The 23529-nt window shown below is 36.4% G+C and overlaps 2 protein-coding genes across 3 annotated transcripts; both read right to left on the bottom strand.

Annotated features, from left to right (window-relative positions):
* Nucleotides 1-203: 203 nt before the first annotated feature.
* On the bottom strand, nucleotides 204-4106 carry LOC109176717. Of its 2 annotated transcripts, none has more exons than XM_019326112.1 (5): nucleotides 2810-4106; nucleotides 2108-2283; nucleotides 1533-1756; nucleotides 316-1153; nucleotides 204-281 (listed from the first exon to the last, which is right to left on the bottom strand). In XM_019326112.1, exons 1-4 carry the CDS (start codon nucleotides 3816-3818, stop codon nucleotides 352-354), a joined length of 2211 nt encoding a protein of 736 aa, XP_019181657.1. In that variant the 5' UTR covers nucleotides 3819-4106; the 3' UTR covers nucleotides 204-281; nucleotides 316-351. The 2 variants fall into 2 exon arrangements, with proteins under 2 accessions (XP_019181657.1, XP_019181658.1); XM_019326113.1 differs by having other exon boundaries at nucleotides 204-1153; nucleotides 2810-3507; nucleotides 3538-4104.
* Nucleotides 4107-13066: 8960 nt separating this feature from the next.
* LOC109176722 (BURP domain protein RD22-like) lies at nucleotides 13067-15513 on the bottom strand. Its single transcript, XM_019326120.1, has 4 exons — nucleotides 15427-15513; nucleotides 15209-15317; nucleotides 14013-14485; nucleotides 13067-13411 (listed from the first exon to the last, which is right to left on the bottom strand). The coding sequence occupies exons 1-4, from the start codon at nucleotides 15463-15465 to the stop codon at nucleotides 13079-13081; spliced, it is 954 nt and encodes a 317-aa protein (XP_019181665.1). The 5' UTR covers nucleotides 15466-15513; the 3' UTR covers nucleotides 13067-13078.
* Between the last annotated feature and the right edge of the window lie 8016 nt (nucleotides 15514-23529).

Below are 23529 nucleotides of genomic sequence, written 5' to 3' on the forward strand. Positions count from 1 at the left end.
CCTAGTGAGGGTACATCCAATAAGCTAGCTCCAGCATAGACAACAAACCCTAGTGAGCATATATCCAATAATCTAGCTCCAGCATAAACTCTTGATACTCCTTAACAGTTAACATTCTCAAGCAAATATAATGATGTAGAAGGATAAAGTGTGTGCATGAGATAAATATACAGACACATCTCATCAAGTAAAACCCATATGCATGTGAGAATGTGCTAACTCAATTGAAATTAGCATGTCATTACCATTACGAACCAACAAGAATTTGACATAGTCAATTGTAGATCATTACGTCGTCAAAGGTTCACTGCAATCTACATTCATTGTGCAAGAAAAGGAGGAAGGAGAATACTATGAAGCTTGATTTGGGTTCTGTGATGCCACTAGGTGTCTCAAGCTTTCATAAGCATTGAAAGACATGTGAGAATAATCCCTCATGGCTCGGAAAAGTTCAGGCAACTGAATCTTCAGAGTTCCCAAAGATTTCTCTCTTACCTGTATACAATGCTTTTGATAAGCTTCGGTTTCCTCATCTAACCTCTTCTGCAAGCTGTCTACCACAAATTGCCTCTCTGAAATAGGGTCTTTGCCATTAGCGTCTGTTCTTCTATCAGGGTCCATCTCATCGGGTGGAGTTCTACGTTGCATATACTTATGGTACCAATCTTCGAAAGACTGCCTCTTGCGCATATACTCTTTTCTAGTTTCTTCACACTTCTCCTTCAGCTTCACTTCCTCCTCTTGATGAATAATGATGGTCCTTATCACAGCTTCAAAAGAATTAATTGCACTTCTAGAGTGCTCATCGGGAAGTTTCTCAAGCAGCTCATTCCAGGCATGGAGGAGTGGCTGAATAGGCGGGTTCTGAACTCTGAGTGGGGACGAGGGTTTTTCCCTCAGGCTACTCTCTACTGGAATGAGATTTAGTTTCAGCCAGCTGTTGAGGGCTTGGATATACATCTTTTGATTATTCACGAGGTTTTCAAATTGGTCGTGCCACTCCTTAATAACATCAGCTAGCTGTATGGTGTCTGACTGATGATGTTTGCTTGTTTCCATGGGGGTTGCAGAGATATCAATGGATGAGAGTTCCATTACGATCCTCATCTGGTCTTCATGATGTCTACACATGGATTGCCACATCTTTGCCATCCTGCAAATTTAGAACCTGTTATCTAGTCATCTACAATCATTGTGACACATTTAACAACAAAAAATGTGGCAACCACTCGTGCAATAAACATGAGAAAAGAAACAGTAAACATTAGTTAGATCTAGAACTATGTTTGAAATGAAATATAAAGTTCCACAGAGAAATTGAGAAAATGATGTCCAACAGTTATACCATATGCATAAGCTCTTGAATGGAATAGAAGAGAGACCAGGAAACAAAACATGATACTCAGATTATTAGAATGAAAATACAGTATCCTCTAAATAAAATGAGAAAACATAATCATGAAAGACTGGGAAGGGACAGTTATATTTTAACAAGAGCAGCAAGCAGATAGGTATGTCATATAGAAACGTACCCATGAACAAGAGCAGCAAGTTTTGGGTACAACTGCTTGTCACGTATCTCATTCACTTCAGCAACGGTTGAATCCAAAGATTGCATTTCAACTATATAACGAGTATGTAAATGGCTAACAGCAGCTTTCACCTTCTCCAGTGATTCAGAACTAGCATTGCGCTTTTTCAGCTTGTTTAGTATGGCAATCTTCCTTTGATACTCATGTTTAATAATTTCACCAGCCTATCAGCATAGAGCAATCAATTGTTACCACATCAGTTTTACATAGAAACATTGAAATTTTGAGACTGGAATACAAAGATAGAATAGTTTCTAGTTTTGTTTGCATTGACATTTTTATTTAGAACTTCGTGGAAAGTGGGTTGGTGGGAGGACCTTAGTGTAAATGACAGGACTTACTATCGGCTCAAATAAAACAAATGGATAATTTATCAAGGTTAACATGATGTGCATATACAAAAGAAAAATTGCATATCATCAATTAGAGGTTTAGCAGGACGGTATTAAAGAAAAGAAGAAAATCAGCAAGATGAAAGGCCAGTTACAGAAAAATAACAAGGCAAAGCAATCCACCTTTAGTTCCTCATATAGTTTCTTCTCCCATGCCAACAACTTATCCAAAACAGTGGCATGAGTCTCGGATTCATCATCATCATAGTTTTCCTCTGCACCATTGCCATTGGATATGCCTTTAAGAGACTTGTTCCATGTGATGATTTGCATAACCCTTTCTGCATGATTAATATTTTCTGCAAAAAGAAAAAAGAGTATTTCAATCAACGCGTTCAAGAAAGCACATTGTTTTAATCAACTAATGGTTTTCCTAGGACCAATGAAATGTGTGGCAACAAGACTAAGTATTTCCACATTTGGTTAGATCCAAGGATGTATAGTTCACCACTTGACTCATACGATAGATGCACCAATATGTAAAAATGTCTAATTTGCATTAAATTTGTAAGATCTGTGAGCTTAATAACTTCCCGAGACATAATAAAGTAGCCAGATCTCTCCTGGTGCCACATACACATCAGGGATCAATTGAACAATAATGCGAAGGGAGCTTTATGTGTTCTCTACTTCTCTTTGATACTAATGGAAGAATCAGATGAAACTGACTACAAAATTCTAAAACTCAACAATTAGAGCTGCCAAATATAATTATAATCAGTAGAAGCTTCAATGGGATTCCAGAACTCTACCAAGATCATTCAAAATAATTTCTTTTAACCCAAAATCAAAGCTTTACTTTCAAAGATCAAAGTTTTCAGTTACCTTTGTCTGCGAAATTGGAATGGTAATGCATCCTAGTGGCCTCAAGCATCTTTGAAACCTCTTGAGCACACTGTGAAAGCTTGAGGAAATGATCATCAATTTCGCCCAAAACCTTGTAGAAATCTGCACTACTTGCCGTGCCAACTTTCCCACCATTCATGAATCCTCTAATCCCAGGAGGCGCCGTGTTAGAATGAACAAAGTGCTTCTCCTTCGCCGTCACCGGCGTCGGGGTCTCCTCCATCTGACTCTCAATTCCTCCCTTCTCCGGAGTCTTGAATTCCTCAACGCCGTCGTGATCTCCACCCACATTCTCAAATTTCGGAGTTCGTGGACTGTCATGGCCGTCGTCATTCTCCTCTACATACCCGTCCTCCTCCTCGTCCTCCTCCTCCACATCGCCTAGGGTTGTTCCCGGCATGTTATCCACCGTGAAGAAATAATCCCAAGCCACGCCTGCTGGTGGAGGAGGGGGCGGCTCCGGTGTCTTAATTGGGGTCTCATTGTCTACCGGACCCGATTTCTCAACCCCATTGCGTTTATTCCTCAGCTTCAACCCACCCTCCTCTTCCTCCTCCTCCTCCTCCTCCTCATCAATCGCGATGCTCTTCATCTTCCCCCTCGATTTAGAGAACTCAGGCATCGTCATGGCCCGCTGCAGCGGCGGCATAGGAGAGAAGCTCGGCAACGGCGGCGGCAGAGGAGAGAAGCTCGGCAACGGCGGGGGCGGCGGAGGGAGGGGAGTCCTCTCCATCATATGCGGCGGAGGCGGCGGCGGCGGCTCAGATGCCGGCTCGCTCACAACCACCGGCGACTGAGGCGGAGGCGGCGCCTCTCCTTGCGCGTAGTCGTTCAAGGCGGCGCCGGTGTTCTTCAGAGCCATAGCGTATGCGGAGTGAGCCGAAGCAAAGGCGTTCCTCACCATTACCGCTTGTTTCATCAGATTCCTCCGGTCCTTGCATCTCGACACCGATTCTTCGTTGTCCAATCTCGATTGAGCACACCCCATTGCTCCTTAATTCTTACCTTAGGGCAAAATCTTAACCTCGATCTTCTAGATCATACATATACATATACATATATATATTCTCCAGATTACATGCACAAATTAAACACAATTTAAGAAATAAAGCTATTCAGTATTCACAATGCTGATGCAAATACATACAGTGATATAGAGAGAGAGAGAAAAGGGTTTGGGCGGCGTAAGGGGAAGAGAGAACACTGAGAACTGAGAAACGAGCGGCGTTGCGTAACGGATGTGTACGCGCCGAAGTGAGCTGTCTACTTACCTTAGCTGATTTGAATCCACCTGGTCATAACGGTCACATTTCTCGAGGCTGTTTTTTACGTCGTCGTTTCACCCCAATTTTTATCTACAAATTTTACCCCGTCCACTAAATTTACTGCCCGTTATAGCTCAGAGGAAGTATGCTTTCACTTTTATAATTACCGTTTCCTATTAGTCCTGAATTAGCTAATCTCAGAGATGACACACTTAGTAAACAATGATAATTGTCCACTTTTTAATTTCTACAGCTAATAAATAATCAATCGTTATTGCGTGGATTGTGGTTCACATAGCTGTGTAGACCATGGTTCAAAAATTATATCTTTTTGCACAATTTTTTTTTTTACGTGACTCGCTGCAACATACGTTTTCATAATTCATAATGTACATTATTCTAACTTATATAGTACATTATTTTAACTCATAAAATACATTAATTTATTCCAGAAGTTTTATTATTCTAACACATAATATACATTATCTAACACATACAGTACATTATTCTAACACATAATGTACATTATTCTAACTCATAAAATTCATGATGTCATTTTGAACTGTGGTTCAGCCACGGTACACACAATAATTTGCCATAAATAATAGTATATAACTATTTATTCAAGCAGCAAATTATCATTTAATGCTCCATCACTGGATATTTTTCAAGAAAATTAAGTTATATTCAGTGTTTCAACTTATTGAAATAGTCTTTCAACTTTCAACTAATCGATTATAATGATTTCACGATTTAGTTATTGATTTTTAATTTTATCTAATAATAATATCATTAACTATTAAATTTATACTTATTTTAATATGTAGATTGTTGAGCGGAAGCTTTGAAGGTTAAATTTAAAATCCTACAATTAAAATATAGCGTTAGATACTACGCAAGTATAATAAAATATAATTATAATTTAACTACTAATTATAACTTTTACCATAGTAATAGACATTCGATCATAACATAGATGCACTAGTTCATCCAATTTTTTTTTAATCTAGTTTAGTTTTCCAAAAGAACTAATATGGGTAAAAACTTGATAGTGAAAGACATACATTATTAGACAAAACTGAAAGTCCATAAGTAAAGTGAAAAACTCACTAAACTTGATTGGCTATTTCAGTTATTGACTATTCATCCAAATTATAAATGAGTAAAGTCTTGTGTGAGTTTGTATCATGTGAAATATGTAATACTTTTATATATACACTAATAAAAATAATATATTTTAACTTAAAAATATTACACATTCTAAGATAAGATAGTCTTATTAATTATACATTTATTTAAAGGGAAAATGACACTTTTTCCCCCTGAGTTATATACCTATAGCATTTTTTTCCCCTAAATTATTGAAGTGGCTGTTTTTCCCCCTGAAATGTTAAATGGACATATTTACCCTTAAACTAAATATTTAATTTATTTTTTTTCCAACAAATTATGACCATAATTTGGTTCAAACTAAACAAATACTATAGCAACCAAACTGAAATATTCCAATTACAATTTAGAATCGAAATTCGATATTTAGAGTTTATTAAAATCGTGAACCGGAACGGACGGTTCATGTTCCGAACTGAAAAAATAAAATACATTTATTGTTGAATTTAGACTATTTTTAAATAAAAAATAAAATTTTAAAATAAAGACGGTTCAAAATCGCAAATCAGATCCGGAACCGCCGGTTCACGGTTCAAGATTCAATTTTTTTAATACATAATTTTAATAAATTGACATTTAAATATTGGGTTCTAGATCTGAATTATAACCGTAAACTATTAATTCGATTGCTTTAGTATCCGGTTCAATTCAAACCGAACCGTGGTCATCCCTACATATACGCAATAATTTGTTGGAGTAATAAAATAAATAAAATGTTTACTTTAAGGGTATAAATGTCAATTTAATATATTAGGGGGAAATGCACCACTTTTAGAATAATTGAGGGGGCTAATGTGCTTACCTAAATAATTGAGGGGGAAAAAGTGCTATAAGTATATAACTCAGGGGTCAAAAGTGCCATATTCCCTTATTTAAATGACAAAAAAGGTATGATGAAAAGTAGATTTGGTGGGCATTTGCTTTCAAAATTGCAGGGGATGGTAAAGGTTGATCACATGGTGTCTAGTAGACTTTTTTTGTCTGTTTTTTGCATTCATGAAAGGTTTGAACATCATGATCTGCTCCATTTCAACTCTTTCTTATTTTAAAAAAGCTTTCTTCTTTTCATTTACCTTACATCTTCTTTTTTTCTTTTTTTTTGAAGACCCTTACATCTTCTTATGAAAAAAGGAAGGTAACTAAGAAAGGGAAAATGAAAGTTAAAACTTAAAAGATCACTTTTTTTGCAGTTTGCATACTCCACCTTCCTTTTCCTTGCAGTTATAAAAGAGATCTTTGATGTTTACTTTTCATGTGCCCCCAACAAATGTAGTATGTTAGCATTGATGCATTATTCACCATACCTAGTAGGGAAATGAGGTTTAATTTTGATTAATATTTTTGGCTCAATACGGGCTAGCTCGATCGGTCCATATGGGTTGATGAAAAACGGGCATGTTTTTATACGGATTGAGAAAATTCCAATACAACCCATCATTTATGGACTGACAGGCTAAATGAGTTAGCTTGTATTTAATTTTTTTTTCTAAAAAAAAAATATTTAAATGTTTTGTAAAGGAATTATTTAATTGTTATAAATTTATAATTAATAAATTCAAATAGAGGCCGCAAGACTTTAACGTAAATTAAAATAGTTTTACATAATTTTTGATATTATTAGGGTTAGATATGTATGTATAATGCAGAGTAAGCACAGCCCCACGCCCCCACAGGCTACAAGTTGCAAAGCAGACAATATCCAAATGATGCGTATTACAGTATACAATCTAATTATTATAGAATTGGCCCATAATAGGAATTTGGAAAGCAGTGTCGCACAGGTTGAAATACAGAAATATAAAAATAAATATATTATGTTATATATATATATATATATATATATATATATATATATACTCGAGTTCTACCCGTTTAGCCCGTATCTAATACGGATACAAACTAAATAAGCCGAGTAAAATACAGGACGGGTTGAAATTTTTCTGGCCCCACCGTTAAAAACACAGGTTAAATGGACATAATTCAACTGGTTGAGTCCATTTTGACATTTCTATTTTTTGTTCAAAGAATATTGGCATTTTATATCGTGCACTAGGGCGTGCATTGTATTGTGCGCCCTGATTTTCAAAACGACGTCGTTTTACATAACTGGATAAAAAAAATACACATAATTGTATAAACAAACACACATAACTATATAAAAAAATACACATAAATATATAAACAAATACATATAATAATATAAACAAATACACATAATCACGTCAACTTCCTTCCGCGCCTCCCAAAACGACATCGTTTTGGGAGGCGTGGGGCGCACAGTGCTGCGCGCGCTGTGGTGCAGGGTATAACGATTGAAGAATATTTCATTAACTATTTTTTATAAAAAATCAAAGATAAAGATAAGTGGATCAGGCCCAGGCCATGATAATTTGGGCAGACGGGCTCGACCCAATGTAATGAGGTAAGAGTTGGCCTTGTTGGGTTGGCTAGAGGTTTATGGCCCAACTTGAGGGCCAAGATAGCTGGCAAATTATTGTGTGGACCATGTTACGTGGACCATAACAAAAAGTACATTTTTAATATACTAAATATATATTATTTTTGTACTATATGTACATTATATAATATAATGTACACTCAATACAAAAATAACGTACATTTCCTGAAGACAATGTACATTATTTTTGTTGTGAATGTACATTATTTTTGTATTGAATGTACATTATTTTACAGTATACAAAATATGGTTCATACAACTTGTGTGGACCATGGTCCACACAATAATGATTGAAGATAGCTAGCTTCCAATCGTTATACCGTGCACTATGGACCCTGATCCTATACGAATTTGTTTTGAACTCTAATTTTAACGGAGACCATTTATTTTTTAATTTGCGTTACATAGTTTTTTTTTTTTTTTAAATATTGTAAAGCATGTTTTTGTACATCGTGTTATGCGTTTTTGTATATTATGTTACGAAATTCTGTACCTTAAATGTAAAGATTATGTATCTTAAATTGATTAGTAGTTGTATGATGAGAGAGATGATTTCAATTCAGTTACAAACTCAACAGATTACAGAGTGTATATCAAACTACACCTCTAAACACTCCTAAGTGATAGGCTATTACATTGAGACTAAGTCTAACACCACATATTAAATAACTATAGTATATACAAGAATAACAATAATAATAATAATGCTCACACATCCCCTCAAACACAAGGTTGGTGAGCCACAACATTGAGCTTATCCCGTAGAGCAGTGAACCTGGGCCCGGTGAGAGGCTTGGTGAGGATATCAGCAAGCTGGTCCTTGGTCAAGACAAAATTGACCACGAAGTCACATGAAGCCACTTTATCACGTACAAAATGATAGTCGATCTCAACATGCTTTGTTCACGCGTGAAAAACCGGATTCGCACACAAATATGTTGCTCCTAAGTTATCACACCATAGGTTGGACGGCTGGCCAGCATGTAACCCTATCTCACGTAGCAGGGAGACAACCCAAGTAACTTCAGCTGCAACATCAGCCAAGGCTTTATACTCTAAGAATAAGTAAAATAGAAAACATGTGTATGTATCTCGTGTTATGTGTTTATGTACATCATCTTACGCAATTCTGTACATTAAGCATGAGAATTCTGTACATTAAGCATGAGGATTCTGTACATGAAATTGATTAGTAGTTGTATAACACAAAACACATTGTATGTCTTATTTTATGAATTTATGTCTTATATTATGCAATTATGTGGCTATATGACATAAATTATTTAAATAAATCAGATATGAGAATAAGTAAAATAGAAAACATGTGTATACATCTCATGTTATGCATTTCTGTACATCATGTTATGCGTTCGAACCTCATCCCAATCAAAGTTAACATAATTAAGTTCCACACTCTATTACTCTTATTAAATTAAATAAATTATGTGTGTACAATGTCTTTAATAAAAAAAAAAAAAAGAGAAAATTACACTTTTGGTCCTATGACTATAGTGAGGGTGGTAATTTCAGTTCGTGACTTTTAAAACTAACAAATTTAGTCCTTTAAACATGTTTTTTTACACACATTTAGTCATTCCGGCCAATTTGCCGGTAGATTTTGGCCGAAAAAAAACATTCATTTGTTTATTAATTTTTTGGGGGGTAAAATGGTCACTTCTGTCTGAGATTTTGGCCAACCAAATTCAAAGCCGCCACTGTCCAGGGGCGCCCAACACCCACCAAAGCCGCAATGCAAATCAGCTTTCCAGAGTCCCATCCTAAGCTTCTCCATAGCCATATATCTTCCCCACACTACCCAAATCTTGAGACTAAAAGCTAACACTGTGAACTAAACAAAATATACGACAAAGAAATGATCTTTAATGGCTAAATCTTTAAATTAATCCCTCCCCAGACACAAATCTGTGTCGAAATATATATTTTTCTTCACTAAAGAAATGTAGGTAGTGTGGGGGTGTATTACAGATCTATGGAAGCTCTTCTCGGGGAGTGAATAGTGGAAAGAGAGTGTTTTTGCCGGGTAATTTAAAGAATTCTAATGCATTTGTTTATTTCTGGGAATTTATGCATGTACATATATTGCAAGCTAAGTATCAGCGCCGCTTCAATTTTGTCGATGTAATTAAGGTTTTTTTTTATTTTATTTGCAGGTGGTTGCCGGCGGCCTCATCGTGACGGTGATGATAATTAAGGTGGGAAAAATAAGCCACCGTTTATCCCCCAACAGAAGTGACCATTTTACCCCCCAAAAAAATTAATAAACAAATGAATGTATTTTTCCGGCCAAAATCTACCGGCAAATTGGCCGGAAGGACTAAATGTGTGAAAAAAAGCATGCTTAAAGGACTAAATTTGTTAGTTTTAAAAGTCACGAACTGAAATTACCACCATCACTATAGTCATAGGACCAAAAGTGTAATTTTCTCTAAAAAAAAATTATTCATTATCAATAAATTAAATAAGAGAAATAATTGCATTAGTTATATTGTCTTTATTTTCTTCAATGTAAATATTCTTTATATTCAAATTCATCAATTAATTATATTCACTACATTGTCCATTATCTTCTTTTTACACTATCTTGTAATTAAATATCAAAGTTATAATACAAAACAATGTTATATATATATTTATTTACCAATTATTTATTAATACCATGAAATTAAAAAAATAGGTTGATGCAATCATATTAACTTCTTGGGGAGTTGGGGGGATTTGCTTACAAAGGGAGTATTCTTTTTTTTTTTTTTTGACCCATACAAAGGGAGTATTCAAATAACTTAATAACCCAACAAATTGAAGCGGGAAATTATCTCGTATCTTTAGACTACATCATATTTAAAATATTTAAATATTTACTACCTTATCTAATCTTATTTGTTAAACTAGAGATTTCTTTATCCACAATAACTCATTCAACAATAGTGGTTGAACCAAATGAACCCCGAGTATATCAAAACAGCTAAATGACTGGTATGCTTTTATGTTGATAATAATATGTAAATATTAATTATATATATCATTATCTTAGGTAGCTACATTTAAAACTCATTATTAAAACTGTCAATGTATGGCAATAGAACACCGTAATACACTTGATGCCTTGAAAATCTGTCGAGACTACGACATGCTGTAATCAATTTGACAAACCTATAAAATAAAAAAAAATTCAAAATAGCCACCATGCATTCATTGATCCTGTATGTAAATTACTTATTGTTCATTCATTAAATATATTAAAACTAATATAAATTTACAATTCATTTCATCTTCTAGATTCAATATGCTTAGATTACAGGCAAAATCAACCTCAACCTTGACAACAAAAACACTTGGTATATAGGATGTAGTCACTGTTTAAAAAAATTTTAATGCACAAAGTGGAAAACAATTTAACTCAAGGTTAGTATCAATTTAATAAAAAAAAAATTAAAAAAAAAAAACACACACACACACACGAAACCAAGTACTACACTCAATCCTACTAATTCTAACAATATGAACTTGAAAATGAACATGTGCACAATGGGTGTGGAAATTGTTGATGAAACTGGACGTGTTGCAGCATCAGTATTCGGACTACCAGCAGAGTTATTGTTGTTCCAATAAGTTATGAAAATAGAACAAGAGGTACTACTCATGAACTTTATACAAATATACAAATATAATAAATATTAATATTTTATTCAATACTTATGAAACATGTAGGGAGAAAATTATATATCACTGCAAAATATCAACAGACGCTTGAAAGATTAAGAGTTCTACAACAAATATCCCAGTCATATACACAATAAGACAAATTCACAGCTTCCTACACCATAATTTCATTGCATGACGCTATCATCTATGCTACCACCAGTAACCCAATTGCAAATAACACACTACCAACAAAATAGAAGATGACAAATAGTGAAGATGAAGACAATACCAATGCTACTCAAAAGAGAATTAAGAAGACTTAGAAAAATTCAAACCAAAAGTAGTATTTATTTAAACTATCGTTTTTATATTAAGTATTTAGACTATCGATTTTACAAAATTGCAAACGTTTATTTTAATGACAATTATAATGAATCTCATATATTATATTGCATTCATATACTTTGAATTACATATTTAAATAAACAAATTTGACATTCAATTATCTATGTACTAACTTCTCCTATATAATATTGTATCGATATACTTTAAAATAATTATTTAAATATAAACATTGGAAAATAGCCTATTCATACAATGTGCGTGTAAAACTAGTAATTAATAAATGCGAGTAGTCGATAGAATGTTTCTGTGTTATTCAAACTTGAAAAGCTTCCAAAAAAGAAAAAGAAAAAAAAAAGAAACTTGAAATGAAGGAAATTCGCCAAATTGGTATACCGTAGACTATAGTTAGTTGTTTGATGCACCATTGCCATTAGTGCATGGCTTACTTTACAGTTAATTGTCAACTAATCTGTGAGACAATGGACCAACTAGCTTAGGCCAACTATTATACGCCGCGATATTTGGTTACAATAATAATTCAGTTTTTCAATAATTGTGGTGTGTTTATTAGTTAAGAATTTTTCTTTTAATTTTTGTAAATATGAAAGGAACACCCTATCTTTCTCAACCCACGGATGTCAATCCTATCTCTCTCATCAAGGACTTGTTGGAGAGCGAAAGGAAGAGTATTATATTGCAGACTTTGATTTACGAGAAAGTCCGTAATCACTAATCGAAGATGCATTCTGGATGAAATTAACAATGTGATCATAGTTAACAAATAATCACAATGAGGTAAATCATTTTAAATTGTTCATAATTGATTGGACGCGATCAAACCGAGAAGGTCAATAGACACTCATAAAGAGAGTTGAACTTGAAACCTACCTGACTAACTCGGTTGGGGTTATCCCGACAATTATACACTTATAAATCACAAATATGCCCAATTGGCCTATATAGATGACCAAATTATTCTGTAGACCCGGTCCACATTACAAGATGAACTCGAATCCAAAAATACACAATTTACATATTAAATGGTTACAATTTTTATCTTTTCAAAATTCACAACTTATTGATGACCCTCTATTGTATTCATAAATTCTTAAAACTTAAAAACACAATTTTATATTTTAGATGTTCATAATTCCAATATTAAAAATACACAATTTAGGACCATGGTCCACCTTAACAATAGGATGATTACCACTTCCATATGGATACAATATTCATATTATTACACATCATAAATATTAAAGACCATATATACTTATAAGGAACTTTTACAATACTGAAAAGAAATGATGACATTTTTTGTTTTCATGGTAGAAATAAAGAAAGAAATTAATTAACCCAGACGACGTGGTCCTCTGGGAGGAAATGGCAGACAGGGACAGTTCCAGGTTTAACCTTAAGCACTTGGAAGGCCAAGTGGTTAGGGTTCCAGGCAGAAGTATCCTTGTGGCAAACCGCTACAGCTTTAACCTTTGCGCCGTCGGCTCCGACCAGAGAAACCTCGTACACCTCTGTGCTTTGTGTCTTGTGGCAGTAGAAAACTGCGTAGGGATAGCTCTGCTTGTGGCACACCACAGCTTTGCCATCTTTTCCCATGCTTTTGGACCTTGAGATTGCGTATTTCTGCACTTCCCTTGTCCTCCCGCCCTCAGTTGAAATTGCCTACACGTAAATTAAAATACAATTAGTTATGAAGGATTGCACCGTGCTTATTGCACTGTACCTGAATACGATTGCACTCAAGGTTCTTTAGGCATGTCTGGGAGTCATTGCAGTACAATCATGTAGTACTTGCGGTGCAATCCTTAACAAGTTGAGGTTAAAGTTGGTTCTCAGCTGATTAGAAATATATATATGGGCAAGTTCCAGTACGGCAAACCTTAATATGTGGTTAGTGTGCAGTTGCACCATTAGGTATGCAAACACGCACACAAAAAATGCACCAAAACACACAGCATTAGCTATACGAATCACCACAAAAAGCACCACACACTCACATAGTGTTCTCGAAAACACACAATTAGATGTGGAGAGGTATTGTACGTCCATTTTTTGGGGTAAGTGGTGCATGCATTTCATTATTGTAGGTTTTATAACACTATTACTGACCGCCCTTTAAGGCATGACTACATTTAAGCTGACATATATATATATATATATATAACATTTAAAACATTTGTTTGAATCTCATAAAATATATTTGTGTTAGTGTTACTAGTAAAATATGGAGACGTGAGTTGGAAGAGCACCGCTTAGTGCTTACCTTAACGTTTTTGCCCAGCTGAGATACGCTGAAATCCACCATTGATTCCATTGAAGTAGCGCAGAGCTTCTCTTCTCCCATCATTGCCGGCGCCTCGCATTCTTTGAGGGTTTTCTTCATGACCCGGGCTTCTTTCGAGTCCGGGGACAGAGAGAAACGGGAGAGAATCTGGGGGAGTTTCACGGCGGAAAATGGGATTTTTCCGGCGGCCGAGCGCGGGAGGAGAGTGGCGGCGTTACTGGTTTTCGTGAAGTGCAATTTCATCTGGTTGCCTTGCTGCAAGTCATTCCTCTTGAAGAAAAGGGCCACGTTGGGGTCGTCGTGGAGCTGATCCTCCGTCGCGGCGTAGATGTAGTTGAAGGGATTCGGGCTGGGCGTGACGCCGACGAAGACTGGCTTGCCGTGGTAGTTGCCGCCGACGATGACGCCGCCCTTCCCAACGCCCACTGCCGTCCCTTTGTTCTCTACCCACTCTGCATATATAACATTTTTTTTTATAACATTTTCTTTTATTTACTTCATTACAATATTCTTTTGCACAATATACAAACAACTATGTATAGATTTTTTATTTTCTTTACTAGGACTATGTGGTCTAATGGTACTCGGGTTAGATTTTTATTTGGAAGGTTGTGAGTTCGAGCTTCAATGGAGGTGTTATTGATTTTTTGTGTTTCAGTAGGTGATGCTATATTGTAATAGAGCAGTAGCATCCCAGAATTTTAATTTAAGTGTCTAATCAACTCAAACCAAGGGTACGTGTCTGCTTCCGTGAGTCAACTCGTAACTAAGTCAATAGTCTATATAATATTGCTTTGTTAGGATCAAGCGCTTACGATGACTAACCATTATGCCAAAAGCTGTTTTCGAGAGTCGGGGTGTAGGACTTGGCCATATTACTGGCTTCCACCTAACAATTCTTCCTCCCAGCACCTATATCATCAAGTGCTTACCACTACGCCAAAAACTATATATAGTTTGTAGTGAAAAGGCACAATTTTATTTTCTTAACTTATAATCTCTATCACATTTTTTAGAGTCAGGGTGTTGGATTAGGCCCTTTACCAGTCTCCACCCAACAAGCTGAATTATATATACCTAGTAATAAGATTAAACTTTACACTACTTAATACAATATCAAAAAATACTTATGATTATATTTGGTACAAAAATATCGAGGTAGAAAGAAGAACAACCTGCTGAAGATAAGGAATCTTTGACTGCTCCTGGCATGGGGGTGTTTGGAATCACAGATTTCCAATAAGCCTCAGGTGATAAAGCTGCATGGCATGCAACAACAGCCACCTGAAAACAACAAATATGAATATTATAATATATATATACAATCTGCAGATTGATTTCTCCAACCAATTAATTACTCTGAAGAGAGTAATAAAGTAACTCAAAATCTTACAGAAAGAAGTGAGAAGATTCCAAGGAGTTGAAACTCCATTGATGTTGATGAAAGCCTACTTGAAGCAGAAAATAAAGCTTAGATGATTGAAAATGGAGAATGGGTTGGGGAGTTATTTATAGTAATTCTGGAGAGTTATAGGTACAACTTGTTCACATCTTATATTTAATGAAATCATGTCTTTTCTTGTAATAAGTAAAAGATGTATAATAACTTTTATCACGTACAAGAATATTTTATTTGAGGCAATAATTTCTGTCAAGTTAGTCAATTATTAATTGGCATGATAACCATAAGATTATAAGTTTGATTTTCAGTGGGAGCGACCTATTTGCTTTCCTTATCGGCTAAAGTCACAAGGCGGAGATTTCTTTAGTGCACACCTTCGAGTAGTGGCGAGGATTAGTAACCACAAGGTTCTGAGCCTATGGACCGTCTTGGCTCATCGTGATTCTTTGTCAACTAAGGTTACAAAGCATACTTGACCTAAAACACATATCAGGATAGCGGCGGCTAGTTTTCTTGTAAACCAAAGAATATTTTAAGATTTTATTCGAAATGTGGGATAAAAGCAACACATAACCAATCTAATTCATTGCCTGAGGAAGCAGTTTAATATATTAAATTTGCTTCATCTGTCTCTAGCTCCCAACATTGAATTCCTCTTGGGGCCCTTCGACATGGGAACTCTGAGGAACTAATGTTAAAAAGAAAAATGAAAGTACTATGATACTGCACCCTGTCTCACTAGATGTACAACTTTTATGTACTAGGTGACAATAAGGGTGCATGGTTCGTGAAGTTACAACGAGGCTCTTTAATTTAATATGGCATTGAGTAATACCTTTCAGTTTGACCCGTGAAAAAATCTTTATTTTTGTTATTACTTAGGATATAGAATTTTGTAAATTGCCTGATTGAAAGGATACAGTACTGAAGAATTGTGGCTACTTAATGCAATAATGCTTGGGAGAACCACCAAAATTTATTAGGGTTTGGTGTAGAGTTGAGATTACTTTATGTGAGGCTTTAATGGTGGGATTACTTCCCTAGATTTTCTTCCTAAAGCTTGAATCCTCAACCCTCAACCCCAAGAGTGTCTCACGTCCCGGCCTGACAGAGTATTTGGGAGGATTAAATTCAATAGTTATGTCATGGACCCGTGTCCACCTAGCAAGGTAGACCTAGGTCCAAAACGACGCAGCTTGTGTATGTGAAAATAACGGTGCCGTTAGTGGCACCGTTTCCACAGTCAATGATCTTTTTTAAAAAAATTATTGAAAATAACTCAGCGAGTGAATATTCAGTTCTGTAATTGTGAATATAGAGTTATCAAATTGTAAATATAGAGTTCAAAAATTGTGAATATAACCTGGGTCCACAATATAATTTGCCGATTAAATCATGGTAACTCAGCTGAACACAGAGGTTAGACCTTTGCTTACTCCGCACAAGGAGCCCCCACTTTGAGAAGTTGCTCCTACACTACCGTTGATAAGACTCAATTCATTGTCTTTCTTTCTAAACTTGTGACCAACTGAGCTGCTTATGCGAGCTACTTTCCTAAATTTAAGCAGCTGATTAGGGGAATTCATTTCTTGATTATTGGTAAATTAGGCATGCATAAATACCCTCGGAACAGGGGGTGTTCAGGCCTTTATTTTTAGTTTTTAACATAATTTTTAACTTTAATTTTCGGTGGTTGGGGTTAACCTAACCTCGACCCCATCCGTAGAAAAACCATCATTGGTTTTTATCGAGACATGAGAATTGAACTTGTTGTAAGTACATGTTTATAAAATTTTTTTAGTAACTTGTGAATCCATAATGTATATCTCATGATTTAATTTATATTATCAAGTAAATTCTTAGGGTAATTTTTTCCACTGTCACTACAATCCTTAAAAAACAACTTTATTTTCGTCGACATCAATGCCGCAGACAACCTTTGCTACTTTCTTTGTTGTTTCTTTTCCGGAAAAACATCCTTATTTTTGTCTGACGTCAACAGTGTACACAACGTAACCTTTGCCACTTTCTTTGTTGTTTTATTTGTTAAGGAATCATCGAAAAAGCAGCGATCAACAAGAAGATGAATACACAAAGGAAAATAGAGAAGGCAGAGCATCATCTTATTCATCTGGAAAAAGGATCAGTCATTCAACTATCTCATTATATCCTTATACATCATATATATAATCTATACAAATTGACTGTTACAATAGTTACAAATCAAGTAATCAATGTCATAATAATGTCCATAAATAAGAATTTATAACACTCCCCATTGGACATTATTTGTCCACAACTTTGCCCCGTTAAAAACTTGCTAGGAAAACCCTGTGGGAAAAACCTAGACAATGAAATAATATAATAAAAAAATATATCCATGCCTCATTAAAAACTTCACTAGGAAACCACGTGGAAAAAACCTAGTTGAAGAAAAGAGTACATGATATATGTAAAAACATATATTGTATTGGTCACCTCATTAAAAACCTTAACTTAAGAAAACCCTGTGGGAAAAACTTAGTTAAGGGAAAAAGATCGAGTACAACCATAAGCCTTCAGGGCGCAAACTGCATAATCTTCAGGATTTTGGGGTTTGTCCATTTAAGCAATTGTTTTGCAACATTTCCCCATTTACATCATTATATCATACTCATGCCTCGTTAAAAACCACACTAGAAAAACCTAATTGGAGAAAACTAGTGAGGAAAAGAGTACATGATGTGTTGCAAATAGTGCGCAATTGTTAGTCTTTTATGACTTAATCTTGAGGATTATACGTTCAATCTTCCGGATTGATTCGAGTAAATGTACTTCCCGTCTCTCCCTGAAGATAACAATCTTCAAGTCCTACATATATTTCAAAATTTGAAGAAATGAATTGGACAAATCTTCTGGACTGTCACTAGAGTAAATATCTAATAATCTTATGGCGCTCTTCTAGAGCTCATATAGCATTTGTGCAACACAAGTGTTATTGTCATCATTTTGAACATTTAGAAAAATTCATTGTATAACCAGTTTGGACTTGGCATTGCAGGGATCAAACAAAATAGCCAGTACCCAAGTAGCCTATTAAAACCGTATCATGGTTTCTTACATAAATGTCATGTCTTTGTATCTCGAAGATACCAGATGATATGTTAATCATTATTCAAGTACTTCATTTGTAGGGGGAACTCTAGATTTTGCTAGCAATTTCATCGCAAATATCATGTCTGTTGCGATTATGGAACTTCTGGTTCTAAAATGGTGCTCCAACGATAATGAAGTAAGGGACTTCGAGTCCAAAAGGTTCCTTATCTGCTTCAAGAGATTATTAGGCAACCTTTAGTTTGATAAAAACATTACACTTACATATAGACATGTGAAAAAAGCATTTTTAGATGTAGGCTGACTGGTGTATATATAAAAATATCTTCAAAGAAAAATTCGATTTTCAAGTCGAGATAATACTTATAGCTTTCACAAGCTTTTTATTTCAAAAGTCTCAGTCTTTAAACATGAACTGACATTATCAAGCTCTTTATATATATTTCATTGATGTTTACACCATCAATCTTGACTGAGATAATAAGTCTATTATCAATTCTTTATTGAGCACATAATGGTACACATTATTCCTTCTATATGAGGATAATAACCCCATTTGCAACTCTTTAAAGAGTAAATAATGGCACATAATAATACTTAAATAAATCCTCATTTCGAGAATTATAAATCCATCCAGGATTTCTCAAAATAAATTTAACTGCATATCTAAATTTATTATTCTGCTAATTGTATTACGTAGCGGAACTTAATGCCATTTATCGTGGGAGAGTATATTTGATTAAAATCAATTAAGGGTCTCTGCGTGAACCCATAGGCTACAAACTCACTTAATATCTTATCACCTCGTTATTCTTACTTCTCTTTCATGCACACACCCATTTGTAACCTTCAGGGTTAACGCTCAACGGTGTAATGTTATAAAGAGAATTTTTCAATTTAGCGAGTCGAGCCTAACTCTGGATCCAGATTATCATATAACGAGCAATTTGTAATGGCAATCGTGTTGTCGACAACTATAATGTTTTTATAAATGTCTCCCATATTTGTAAAAGTTAATGACAATTTTCTAAAATAACCAGATTCTAGACATTTCCCAAAGATATTTTTATCTGGTCGTTCCGCATCCCTAGTATTATGTTTGTTTGGTGCACCTATAAATTTTACTAGGATTTTTCATCATCTGGACGAACGTCTGCAGGACTTAATTGTTCAAGCTTATTTCAAGAGTGACAATGTTTCTTTACTAGATCTAGTATTAGGATTCATATCTTTTTCATTGATAGATCTCCTACACTTCTGACGTCAAGGAGTATCGGTAGATATATTTGGTCCATGTTGGGGAAGGTACATGGGACCTAGTCACTCATTTATGATCGGTATGATCAATAGATGTATATGACAGATTATTTGCTAATATCGCAAATAGATTTATCTTTTGAACTTCTAGTTCAGACTAACTAGTGTGTGGATTTAGATAATGAAGATCTTTTCATTTTATGAAATTTCTTGGCATTCCATTAAAAGCTAGTATATTATCTCCCCCTAATGCCGAGAAACAATATTCATTAGGAATACAGACAACGTACCCAATTATAGGTATTGATACCCTATCATGGGCTTTTGGTATTTAATCAATAGACGAAGGTTTCTTTGATAGCTCTTTTAGAGGTACGTTGTGGCGGTGATATAAAAATAGAATGCGCACTAAAAATAATACAGATAGGGAAATGTTACTTCTGAAACCACGTAGTATGTGAAAAAGGGGGTATAGCAATCTTTGAGGGATTGATTTGTGATATGCATTGAGTTAGGCTTGGGTAAAAAGAACTTGACTCATAGTAACGTCATAGCAATCCTTCAGGGATTGATGGGATAGGTGTACCATTTTTGGTCAAGAATTTATCGTCAAGGTTCATCCTAAAGGGTGACTTATAGAATTAAAGTCCTTAATCTACCTTCTGGGCAAATAAATATAGAAAAATGAGGGCTATAAATATCGTGTACACAAATCTCATGTCAAAGAGTTTCTATAGCAGAAACTAGTACTGTAAACAAGTCATAGCCTTTAATTGTAATCACATGCAAGCTAAGGTTTAGCAACGACAGGTGCAACCTAACCACATTGAGAATTCATGCTATTGCCTCACTTATAAGTTGTGTGATGAATTTCAATAGCTATGGCCTATAGCAAATCATAAATTGCCAACAAGAGAAATAACAAAATCTCTTATATGAACATAATCAAGAGATTATATGCTAAATGTTGTCAATTAAAGAGAAGCACATGCAATGTGTGATATATTTGTCTCTTATGTTTTGGACACTGATGGATTTAATTAACCCGGGGTGGCCCGAATTATTAAACCCGGATAAGAACGTAATATATGAAATAGATAAATAGACGAAATGGTGTCGTAAGGTCGCGAGGACCGTATATTGTATTATGATCGTAATGATCAAGCTATTACAAGGGGAATGTAATGCTGTTACGAGTAGTAGTTTAGGACAAAAGGTAGAACATGATCTGTAATGCCAAGACAACGTAATATTTATACAGGACATGAGCCAACAAACTCCCCTAAAGTCATGGTAGGCCACAAGACTAAGTCGAGGCTCACCTAGTGGGCCAGTGAAACTAGGTTAAGGCCCATCATTCTGAGCCTCGGGCTCTCGGGCTATGCACTCCTAGACCCGGGTCCCTATTATTGGGCCATATATTTCCAATATATCCATCATCACTCCCCCACTCTCTAAGTTGCGAGAAGTCGACAACGAGAGAGAGTAAACGTGTGGCCCAATTGAAACCGCTCGAGGCTCCATGCTTGGACGAATGCTTCAGGGTCAACTTGATAAATATTTCGCTTATTCCAACACCTTCTAGGCTTTTAGCTTTGTGATCCGAGTCTTCGTCGCTCGATAGCGGGTTGTCCGGGCGACGCAAGGTCGCTTATTTGATTTTTGATCGCATGGTTTTTTTTTTTTTCTTTTTTTTACATAGTATGTAGTTATTTGGCCAATGGTACTCTTGGTCCAAAAACTCTTCCGTTGGGGTTGGTATGCGAGGTCAGACCTCGTGCCCCCTTAGGGTGATAGCCTTTCGACCCAAGTCATTTGACACCGGGCAATTAGGCTCTTCCGTCGGGGTTGGTACGCGAGGTCGGACCTCGTGCCCCCTTAGGGTGATAGCCCTTCGACCCAAGTCATTTGACACCGGGCCATCAGGCTCTTCCGTCGGGGTTGGTACGCGAGGTCGGACCTTGTGCCCCCTTAGGGTGATAGCCCTTCAACCTGAGTCATTTGACACCGGGGCATTAGGCTCTTTTGTCGGGGTTGGTACGCGTGATCGGACCTCGTGCCCCCTCAGGGTGATATTAACATTTCCGTGCCCGAGCCAGAGGCTTGACCACGGAAAGGTTCTTCCGTCGGGTAGTTAGCGGGTATGGATCCCGTGTAACACCCCCCCCTCCCCCCCAAAAGAAGCTATAATAAAAGCCTTAACGCATGCAGATACCATAACAAAACACTAGCACAACGGAAGATAAAAGGGTAACTGGATAACATAAAATCCAAAACAGGGGTGTTATGCCACGCTTATCAACACGATAAACGCTACGGCCAAATCTGCATGGTATACAACTATCCAAAAACTCATAGTCTAAAGCTAAACCGGCTCACAGGCCGTAAGACAAACGAAAGGAGCTACACTATCGGGCACTAGACATCGCGCTCATCTAGACATCACCTGAAAGATCACAAAGATAAACATGGGACGACGCCCGGTCAGCGAATAATGCTGGTAACCCACCAATACATGTGAAATAACATACATAAATAAGATATAAGTTTGTAAAGCCATTTTCGAAACGGAATACATATATATAAGTCAAAAGCCAAGATCAATAGCCAACATAAGACTCAACACTCTCAACAAACAACACGGGAACACATCCCAAGACCACAAGAACAACACGACTCACAAAAGAGTCAAGGCATGATCTATCATCACTCAATAGATCAAAACCCGACAAGTAATACGCAAAAGAATAAGACTTACACAACCGGCAACACATGACAAAGCAACACATGCCTCTGTGACTACACACGTCACAAGAGAAGAACACACAACACCGGCTACAATAGCCCTCGCGACATCACCCATCACGAGTTGGTATGCCTGCCTTATGCCCTGTTCCAACCTTATGGCTATCCCCAACCTTGTTTCTTCTTTCCAACCATTACCTCCAGGACCCCTGTACTTCTTAGTCCAACCTTTTCCCTCCGGGACCGTCGTCCCCCACCAACGACCACCAACGAGACCACCAATTTCATAGTACACGAGGTACCGTACACACACACGGCAATACATGCCTTCCCAAGAAATACGTGGACCCATCACTCAGGCTACAACTCTATAATCACGTCACAGCCACCACGAGGACCGCTGCAATACCTTGGTGACTAGTGTCCCATACCACTAATCGTGCAATCCAGGTAAAGCCACAAACACCACACCTCAACAGGAATCAATTAACGGATTACAACGAAGGTATGAAACATACTCAATCAAGGAACGGGTCACAGCCCAACAACAACAACGATGAATAACACAAGTTATCATCAACCAATCGGAAGGTACGAACAACACACACGCTAGCATTTAGATACCAAACTAGCATGCTTATCAAACGGGTAAACCAAACGTAGTTCCGAAGAACACACAAGACTCACCACGGTTCAACGAAACACAATGTTGAACACTTAGCACGATTCAAGACACCAAAACCTACATGGAATCCTACCATATAGTTCTAGACATACGAAACATCAAGAAGACACTCAAATAGTTCCACAAAAGAACATCGGGAAGTCAAAAGACCAAATACCGAGTCAAAAGAATCAAGGGGAACAAATCCCATCGTAACACCGAAGTGTTCCCCGCGGGTGGACCCACGGGTAGGCCCCTACCCGTGATTCCGCCCGCGGGTACACTACCCACGAGGCCATGTACCTGCGGGTGGGCGGCGGGTAGGGCTCTGCCCG

Source organism: Ipomoea nil, unplaced genomic scaffold (assembly GCF_001879475.1).
Source record: "Ipomoea nil cultivar Tokyo-kokei standard unplaced genomic scaffold, Asagao_1.1 scaffold0753, whole genome shotgun sequence".
NCBI classification, from domain to species: Eukaryota; Viridiplantae; Streptophyta; class Magnoliopsida; order Solanales; family Convolvulaceae; genus Ipomoea; species Ipomoea nil.

What these genes read in the sequence shown, in the direction of transcription:
- LOC109176722 (XM_019326120.1), bottom strand. Translation starts at nt 15,465, where the DNA reads ATGGAGTTTCAACTCCTTGGAATCTTCTCACTTCTTTCT. An exon ending in GAATCTTCTCACTTCTTTCT is followed by an intron (nt 15,318 to 15,426) that starts GTAAGATTTTGA and finishes TGTTGTTTTCAG; the next exon opens with GTGGCTGTTGTTGCATGCCA. An exon ending in AGATTCCTTATCTTCAGCAG is followed by an intron (nt 14,486 to 15,208) that starts GTTGTTCTTCTT and finishes TTATATATGCAG; the next exon opens with AGTGGGTAGAGAACAAAGGG.
- LOC109176717 (XM_019326112.1), bottom strand. Translation starts at nt 3,818, where the DNA reads ATGGGGTGTGCTCAATCGAGATTGGACAACGAAGAATCGGTGTCGAGA. An exon ending in TTCCAATTTCGCAGACAAAG is followed by an intron (nt 2,284 to 2,809) that starts GTAACTGAAAAC and finishes TTCTTTTTGCAG; the next exon opens with AAAATATTAATCATGCAGAA. An exon ending in AACTATATGAGGAACTAAAG is followed by an intron (nt 1,757 to 2,107) that starts GTGGATTGCTTT and finishes CTATGCTGATAG; the next exon opens with GCTGGTGAAATTATTAAACA.